The sequence below is a fragment of the Corticium candelabrum genome, chromosome 2, assembly GCF_963422355.1.
Source record: "Corticium candelabrum chromosome 2, ooCorCand1.1, whole genome shotgun sequence".
NCBI lineage: Eukaryota > Metazoa > Porifera > Homoscleromorpha > Homosclerophorida > Plakinidae > Corticium > Corticium candelabrum.
This window is the reverse complement of record NC_085086.1, coordinates 10557311-10566916: the sequence shown is the minus strand read 5'-3', so window position 1 is coordinate 10566916 and position 9606 is coordinate 10557311. Positions and strand designations below refer to the sequence as shown.

Genomic DNA, 9606 nt, shown 5'->3' with positions numbered 1-9606 from the left:
CAACATGACTCAACATGTAACCAAAAGTGTAATTCAACAAGAAACTTGAGAAGTTCAACACGTGAAGTTAAAAGTGATATCTGATGTGGAAAAGTGACATTATCTTACATTACCACAACACTTTCGAATGCTATATACGGTACATGTACTAGTAACTATGCACATCCTACCAAGTGAAACACATACAAGTGCATTTGCAACGATGTATACTTCAATAAAGATAAACAGATGATACACAGACTTAGTTCCTAGAGTAGGCAGAGACGTTGAGAGGGAGGAAGCAATGGAATGTTTATGTAAGAATAGTATTCTAGAGTACATTTCGGTGTAATATAAACGAAGGTGATGGAGCATCAGCAATTGATCTGAGTTCGTGAGTAGATAAGAATTGAGATCGACTAGCTCTTTGTAAAGAAAACAATTATGAAAAAGCAAGGAGTACATAGAAATCCGTGCAATATTAACAGCTGAGCATAATCGCTTTCCTGCCTTTCAACTGTAACTCACATTGCCAATTAACTATATAGGGTATTAAGCAAATCCACATGACAACATTACATAGAGACCGAGTATGTAGGTTATCCTACATAAAGGTCAACTATGGGTGCGGTGACTCATTTTACATATGTATTGCTCCATTTGCGTAATTTATGTAATTTATGTTCTTGTGTAATCTACTTTACATATCATGGTAGGCATTCCTGCTCTAGACAAATAAAAGTGAAGCTAATATGAGTGAAATCATCACTAAAACGATGCAATATGTTCTATCTAGAACACAGAGAGTACAATTTTCTTTCAAAATAAATTGTAAAACGTTTGCGGTGACTTTGACTTTGTCAAAGTGGGGAGCAACCCAAGGCATCTGTAGGCGGACGTCCTGTTAATTTCTAGGGTATGCTATCAAATTTCTGTCTCGAGATGCTGAGCTTGCTTTTCAAGTCTAGTTATCATATCAATCTAGAAGCCATGCTGTACAGCATAAAACTTTGCTTAAAGACAGCAAAGAGGTTGGTTACTCCTGCAGAAGACGTCCGTTTCCATTGCAACAGACCTGGAAGCCAAACGCTTAATTATAGCAACCACCATTGTTCTACATGTCTGATGATTTGGAAAGAGTGTGCTACATGATCTCTAGTACTCTAGCTCTACAGCAGTGACGTTAACTACACAATGTAGCTAACCACGCAACGTTCGGCAACAAAATTGCAAACAACAATTCAGGTTGGTTGATTCCCTTCACTTGTTTTCTCACTGTAAAATACGCATTACTACTTCTTTCTCAGGCATGGTTATCCTACATACAAGCCAAACTCAGTGTCTTGTCGTCTGTGGCGAATGAGTAGAGTGAGTACAAGAGTGTGTAGGAAGGGGTGAGCCCGTGCTAACACAGCAATAACGGTCCTATCATGTTCATGTCTTTAAGGCTCATTTAACACAGTAACTGACAGTAAATGCTCGTACTATTCGTTTTACAGGTCGTACAAGCCACACTTTAGACGGCAATTACCATGCAAAGGACGTCTTCGGTCAGTTTGTTTGAACTATCTATTGCGGCACTTCTACAGCACATAACCAACAATCTTGTTCTCAGTGTGATCTACAGGTAATCGGCATCATTTCACTTCAACACGAAAGTCAAATTTGGGTGTCTAAGTTCAAAAGGCTCTGCCAACGGCTGAGCGCACCTTCCCAAATCTTACATTACTGCATACCCCCTCCAGGCACAATTGCTCAATCATACAACATAGAGGATGCATACGGGATGTTGCCAAATAGCGATAGATTTTGATGGAAGCCAATAAAATAATGTATGCTGCTTGTTTAAGCCTCGTTCTGCTAGTAAAAGTTAACGCTGATTTCACTGCTTCAAATACCAACAAAAATGGTACGTTGACAAGAAATATTGGCTGCCTTGAAGTGCATAATGACACTTCGCTCTTTCCAGAGAGAAACGACACATGGTACAATGTCTATGAACCTCATCTAACCTACACACCTCAGCTAATGTATCAAGTTCAGCTAACCAATGAAGTTCAGGGGAAAGGTAAGCCACAGCCTAGTGTCTCAAGTAGAACTAGACACACATGATGTTGACAAAATGTTGACACACAGACGTTTTGTGCCCTTATTCCTCGCTTAGTGTCATCACACTACGATTCAAACGCACAGGTTTACTACAGAGGATACTCAAAAATGCCTGTAATGTGTACAAACTAATAGTTTGACAGTGAAATCATTTCTAAATTGATATCAATTTAATACTAATTTTTTTATCGGCTGATCACGAATGTGCAATGATACTAATTCCTCTGTTCTGTAGATAACATGAACCCAGACGATGTGTCTGATGTTGTCAAGAACTTATTGACAGAAAATGATGTTGGATACCGAATGACAAAGGTTGAGGAAGTGTGCACAGTGATCGCCATGATACTCAATGATTTCCCCATCGCTCAACTCTTCGATCATAACGCTGCTCCGGTTTTCGACAACCAAAATCGAGCTAATGTGATTTGAGTCTTGCTGATGTGGGGTATCGGTTACATCTACGATTAGTTCCAGCCTCGTGATAACTGACATAATATCATGACTAGTAGTGAATGATATAGACTTATATCTATACAGCAATCAAGATCAGTTATACGTGGACAAACTGAGTTAATTGTATAGCGAATGACGTATTAACCTGTCACCACAACTAGCCCTAACGTGTAATATCTGCTACCTCATTTAGGACCCATTCCAAATGTTACACTGCGAATTGCCTGACGTCTGCACGTCTTACTGAAGTTGTGGTTTACACCCTCACATCCACAGCTATAAGCCGTCTGACAACTACAATAGGATTGTCGCAGAGAATTACAAATTTAGAAGCTAATTTTTTTTAAAAGTTTATATATACCCTCCCAGTGTGGAAAATAGGGAATTATTCTGGCACGGACCGACTGAGCCTTGGTAGGACATTCTTGTATGGTGTTACATGAACTAGTGCCTCCCTACCGCAACCATTTGCATGTAATTTTTACAACCAAATTCCAAGGAAGAAATGGAGTTAAAGGCAGCTGATGTTTACTCTGGATAAAGCATGCTAGGAGGCACCTAGGTTCAATAAATTAACAGGTACACCATTGGAAAGGCCATCACATGCTAAGAGACAATGTTTACACTATCATATATGCATACTGGTGGATGTTTTATCCAAACACGTCCCAACACTGGTGCAGTATTCGGTCGGACAAACAATACATTTGGTGGGACATTGTCCCATGTCCTACCGTTATTTTCCACGCTACTCTCTCCACAAGAGCAGATTACATTATTACCGTATTTCTGCACATTTAGCCACATGCCGGTATAAGGGAGGATTACCAGAAACTTGCTTGTCGGAGACTGGTAACGATACTGGCAATGGCAAGGAAGCAACTACATATGCATGTCTACTGCACATGAGCAATAATTCAATTCGGTTGCAGACATTGGCGTAGAGAATGCTGCTTCTCCCGAAGCCCAGCTAGAAAGAGAAGTCGAACAGCAAGAACATAGCGAGCATGGATCTTGGCAGTGTGGCAGAAAGTCATACATAATTGATAAAAAGCTGGTGTAGTCTAATGTATTGTGAGATGCATCCCTCCAATACAATAGTCTAACATGAGATGCACCCATCCAATAGACGATACTTGAGGACCCAGAGCTTCCACAGCATGCGCAGTCTCGAGGGTAACATGCACCTTTCGCCAATCTCGCTGTACACTAAGTCCTCGTTTCCGGGTCTGCTTCTGAACTGTAGAGCATCTTGCCGTTGACTAGGCTTTGTAAGTTCACTACTTACCATTCCGTGCATTTTGTGAGAGACCTGCCTGCATAGAGACACGTAGGAAGCCATTTCTTGAGGACGGCTTCTCAAGGGTAAGAGACTGCTGTTTAAGCTGAAGTCGCCTGATTCACACTATGAACAGATATATGTGGAGTGGAAAGACAGACTACTCATTGTAGCGATAAAAGTTTTGTTAGGTGAAGAGTTTGTGGTAGGGGAACCCATTCAGGGTAACCAAACGTGACGCACTGTGTGGCTGAATAGAACTATTCGTTTCCCCCATCTAGCGTTCTTGAACAGTGGAACTGTGAAACTGTGTATCCTGTCGAACGAGAGTCAGAAAAATTTGTCTAGCCTAACCAACCCTTCATGGACGGCGGTGAGCTCATGAGCTTACATCACTTGATGTACTTTGGTCTGATTCTTTGTTTGCTATACAGAGTAATAGTCTTGGCTGTTGGTTCAATCCAACTCCACACTGTTTCTCGACACAAAACCTGTATAACTTGATTTATCATTTGGCAGTGTGTTGATCGAGAATGCCTTTCCTTTCCTTACAACTCCAACTTTGCAGATGCAAGGTCTTGCTAAAAAAACTCTAATTTTGCTTTGAAGTTCCACTATTTCATTTGCTTGCTGTTCAATTATCCAAGATAAACCATCAGCTTCAGGTTCAGTGACATTTTCAACAATCAACATCTTCACTTCTCTAGGATCACTACCCTAGCTAGACACATGTCTTGATCAACTGTGTCTGCGGATGAGATAGAAAAGCCTCTGCTTTCTGATTTAGACATTACAGCTATGGAATTACATCAATAGCTAGTGTGTGTGTGTGTGTGTGTGTGTGTGTGTGTGTGTGTGTGTGTGTGTGTGTGTGTGTGTGTGTGTGTGTGTGTGTGTGTGTGTGTGTGTGTGTGTGTGTGTGTGTGTGTGTGTGTGTGTGTGTGTGTTGTATTACTTTAGACACAACTGTTGCTGGGACTTGTAGACTGGGAGTGCTAATTGTAATAAACAGACTGTAGTGTATGTGTACTATACTTTGATCCACGTCAGTACCTATCAAGTGCAAGTTATCACAATTAGAACTTCGACTTGGCCAATCACATATATACAGAAGCAAGCTAGACTGCCTAGAAACAATGTGGAACATCCTACATGTCTGGTTACCCCAAATGGGTTCCCGGGTGGCATGATTTCACTCGCCAAAACTAATCTAATCCATTGCTAGGCAATGAGTAGTCTGTCTTTCCACTCCATGCGTATCTGTTCAGAGTGTGATCAGGCGACTTCAGCTTGAACAGCAGTCTCTTACCCTCAAGAAGCCGTACTCAAGAAATGGCTTCCTACATGCCTCTACGCAGGCAAAGTCTCTCACAAGATGCACGAAATGGTAAGTAGTGAACTTACTTACAAAGCCTAGTCAACGGCAAGATGATCTACAGTTCAGAAGCAGACCCGGAAATGTGGACTTTGTGTACAGCGAGATCGGTGAAAGGGGCACGTTACCCTCGAGACTGCATGCATGCTGTGGTAGCTCCGCCCCAAATATTGTCTAGACAATAGTCTAGTGTATTGTGAGATGTATCCATCCAATACAATAGTCTAGTGTATTGGCATCCCTCCAATACAATAGTCTGATGTATTGTGAGATGCATCCCTCCAATACAATAGTCTAGTGTATTGGAGATGCATCCCTCCAATACATTTACCACTCTATTTGCATACTGATGTCATCCTCTGACTCGTCTTACATTTCAGGATTGGCGTTTCTGTTATCTAGTGGAGACATCGTAAATTATAGAAATTAATGCAGCAGTGCAATCGTCACTAAAATGATGCAATAAGTTATCTATTTTGAACTCAAAATGTATAGTTTTGTTGCAGAATACACTGGAACGTGTTTGTGGTCATTTTGCTTTGACCTAGTGGCAAGATATTTAGACAACTGAACGTACATGTAGGCGAACTTCCTGATCTAATGATCCTCTAAGGCGCCTTTCCTATTAAATATCAATCTATGTTATCATAATAGTGAGTCAGTTTGCGAAGAGTACCATAGCTTAATGGCGGTTGTACTGGACGGCTAGCTGGCTACTTATCGTAGCCAACAGAACCATAATTGCCAGCAAAATTGCAAAGGGAGTTTTCAAGGTTGGTTTGTTTCCCCTCACTTGTTTCTCACTGTAAGTTTGGATTTCCTACTTATTGTCAGCTGTGGCTATCCTACAGGCGAAATCCAATGTCTTGTCATCTGTAGTAAACAGTACAGAGTTGTGAGAACAGAGTTGTGAAGTGTGGAGGTGTGAGTCACGTGCTCACAATGAGGGTAAACAATTGCTATCATGTTGATGTCTTTAAGGTTCAACTAACACAATCACTGACAGTAAATGCTTGTGCTATTCGTTTGCAGGTCGTGCAAGCCGCACTTTGGACGGCAATTACAATGCAAAGGATGTCTTGGTGAGATTGTTTGAACTATCTATTACAGCACTTCTATAGCTAACAAACTACATTTCTCATCATCTGTAGGTAAACTTCATCGTTTGCTTCGTCATGGAAGTCTAATTTCGTGATCGTACGTTCAATAGAATTACAACTATTAGAATGGCATACATAATCGTATACCACCCCTAGGCACAACTGATCCGTCATACAGTAAAAAAATCAGATGACAATATCCGGGATATTACTCATCGTCCTTATATCAACGCTGATTCGGAGAGAAGCAAGTTGAATGGCCTCTGTTATTTCATTATGCATAAGGCTCCTCATTACCGCTACAGTGGTATTCACCGCCTCGAAACCTAACGAAGACGGTGGTATGTTGACACAAAAAGTTAGCCTCTTGACATGCTAATGACAACTCGTTCTTTCCAGGACGTAAAATCTCAGGGCAGAAAAACTATGGCCTCTATGAAGCTAAACGAAAGGATGAGCAGCAGCTTAGTGTCTCAGGTAAGACAGAATAATGTGACCAGAATGTTTGACCCATACTGCTCACTTACTGCCACCCCACTACAGTTGAAATGCAAAATACAAGCTTTCCTATACTCAGAGATGCCTGTAATGCATGGGAACTAGTAATTTGGTAGAGTGATCATGGAGTATTTCATCCCTAAATTAATATCAATTTAATAATTTTTCAATTGGCTGGCTGACCATGAAAGTGTATTACTGTATTACCTCATAGAGTGCATGCACCTATATGTGAGCGTTATGAACTGGTGGCCCTACACCTTGGGGTACTAAAGCATGCGCTGTTTATGACATCTATTGGCCACTGTCTCTAAGTAGCGAATTGTTTAGAGGGTGTGGTATCATCGATTACGATCACCAACAGGAACTTTTTGGTTAAGTATGTTTTTGATCATGTCAGCTTCTAGAGAAGAGTGCAGTATCTGAAGAGTGCAGTTCCGGCAATGTTGTGTGTGTGTGTGTGTGTGTGTGTGTGTGTGTGTGTGTGTGTGTGTGTGTGTGTGTGTGTGTTTGTGTGTGCATTGTGCATTGCGCATGTGCACATGCATGTGTGTTTGTGTGTGTAGCAATGACAACAACAACAACAACAACAGATACTCCAAGACCCACGTTCCTAACCAAGACATGATCCCTTAGTCAAAAAGCTACTACAGTTATACGTTTGATAGTCTTCTAGTCAATGCTGCACTCAATCAGACAAATTTCAGTTGCTCACTTAGATGTGCATACACTCCTATATGGCTCTAAACTTGTCCCCTTATTTCTCGCTTGGTGTCATCACACTACAACTACAACACACGTTTTCACTACAAAGCATACTCAGAGATGCCTGAAATGCATACAGTAAAAACTAGAAATTTGACAGATAGGTCATCTCTAATTGATATCAAATTGATGCTAATCTTTTATCACGAATATGCAATAAGGGTAATTGCTGTGTGTCTGTAGCCGTCACAAAGGTGGCAAGAGACGCGCCCGATGTCATCGCACACGTTTGCAGAGGAAGTGATGTTGGTCGCAGATTGGTCACTGTGATGGCTTATGGCTACGTCGTGTTTGAGATTCTACGACTGGACCCACATAACTTTGACCTGTATCTATTGCTGATTGTGGCTCTCCATGCCATGAGCAGTTAGTTCCACACCGTAACTGCCAAAGAGCATTGAAATTATGTGATGTCCTAGATGACAGCCGGCATATCGCCATACAACAAGATATGTTTATTTGTGATTAGTAGTGGATGATAGAAACGGATATGTAGAGTAATAAAGATCTGTGGTATATGTCAACAAACGGTCTCAATGTATGGCAACTGGCAGATTAGTTACGTCACTACACTCAGTGTGACAGTACCTATTCCAAATGTTACACTCCAGTATGAGTTACTATTCGAGTATGGGCTACTATTGTTTCAACCCTCCTCGACAGAGAATGTACCAGTATCTACAAGCGTTGGACAATGCCGTTCACGTAGAATAAGGAGGCTCCATTGCTATGCTATACTTGTCTGTCTAAACTCTACTTCCGAGCCACAGTTTGAATGAATACTGTGCTGGCTTCCCAAACAGTCTAAGTTGTGAACGACGTTCTTGTCACAGATGCCATATTCTGAATGACATTGGTGACCACAGTGCCTTGCCTTGAAGATTCAAGACTATGTCACAGAGATGAAAGTGTGTAGACAATTGTTCAGCGCGTTGCTGCTTATAGCGACTCATGAGTTACTATTCAAGCATTGGTTAATACTCATGGAAATAGGGTATAAGTCACTCTTGATTATGCAATGTAAAGCTTCGTTTACATGATGTTATAAGGCCTGGGCCCAGACCTGAACCAGGACAAGCCCAAGCCCAAGTGTTTACATGACAATTATACGGGTCAAGTTGAGCCCAGAGCTCATGGGCATGGCTCACATTCAAATGTCAAGTCAAGCCCCTAGGAAACAATTTAGCTCCATCCATTTTAACAAGCATGTCAAAGCATGGATTTGTGATTTGCTTGAACCCCAGATCTTGCACATTTCTAACTTTTTATCTGGTGATGATGATGGGGTGGCAGGTGCACGTGTAAAGACATAACAAGGTCTGGCTCAGGACTACAGGAATTTCAGATTTCTGTATAAATGTCATAAGCCAGACTTATCAAATACCACTTACAGTTAAGTTGCAGCATTACCGTGTATTGTGAGATGCATCCCTCCAATACTATAGTCTAGTGTATTGAGAGATGCATCCTTCCAATTATCTAATGTATTGAGAGATGCATCCCTCCAATACAATAGTCTAATGTATTGTGAGATGCATCCCTCTAATACAATAGTCTAATGTATTGTGAGATGCATCCCTCCTATACAATAGTCTAATGTATTGTGAGATGCATCCCTCTAATACAATAGTCTAATGTATTGTAAGATGCATCCCTCCAATACAATAATACAATAATACAGTATGAAAGAGGAGGTCTTGTGATCAATGCCCTAATTGTGGAAAAAGGCAGACCTTACTACACATCTTAAACAACTGTCCAGTTATTTTGAATAAAGGTCTATATACTCATCGTCATGACCCTATTCTGAGAATATTGTACAATATGGCAAGGTTGAAATTGCCCAAAGAAAATATTATCTATGCTGACCTTGAATGTAGTGATGTGCCCTTCCCTTCACACATTATTAATTCAAGGTTAAGACCTGACATTATTATTTGGAATGAAAGAACCAACAGAGTCTATATAATTTAACTGACGGTGTGCTATGAAACAAACTTTCAGTCAGCAAACCAACGCAAGTGTGATAGATACACTGAACTGGT

General features: G+C 40.9%; 1 protein-coding gene and 1 long non-coding RNA gene across 5 annotated transcripts; both read left to right on the top strand.

The window, feature by feature from the left end:
* The first annotated feature begins 844 nt into the window (after positions 1 to 844).
* Positions 845 to 2656, top strand: LOC134198388 (uncharacterized). Of its 4 annotated transcripts, XR_009972828.1 has the most exons (6): positions 850 to 1224; positions 1287 to 1373; positions 1479 to 1529; positions 1595 to 1888; positions 1949 to 2047; positions 2324 to 2656. XR_009972828.1 is itself a non-coding variant. In XM_062667768.1 (4 exons), exons 2-4 carry the CDS (start codon positions 1792 to 1794, stop codon positions 2518 to 2520), a joined length of 393 nt encoding a protein of 130 aa, XP_062523752.1. In that variant the 5' UTR covers positions 916 to 1224; positions 1287 to 1791; the 3' UTR covers positions 2521 to 2656. The 4 variants fall into 4 exon arrangements, 2 of the variants coding, with proteins under 2 accessions (XP_062523752.1, XP_062523751.1); XR_009972827.1 differs by having other exon boundaries at positions 845 to 1224; positions 1287 to 1529; XM_062667768.1 differs by having other exon boundaries at positions 916 to 1224; positions 1287 to 1888.
* Positions 2657 to 5366: 2710 nt separating this feature from the next.
* On the top strand, positions 5367 to 8754 carry LOC134198482 (uncharacterized). The gene is made up of 4 exons (XR_009972850.1): positions 5367 to 6280; positions 6350 to 6395; positions 6455 to 6775; positions 7745 to 8754. It is a non-coding gene; the product is annotated as an uncharacterized LOC134198482 (long non-coding RNA).
* Positions 8755 to 9606: the final 852 nt, after the last annotated feature.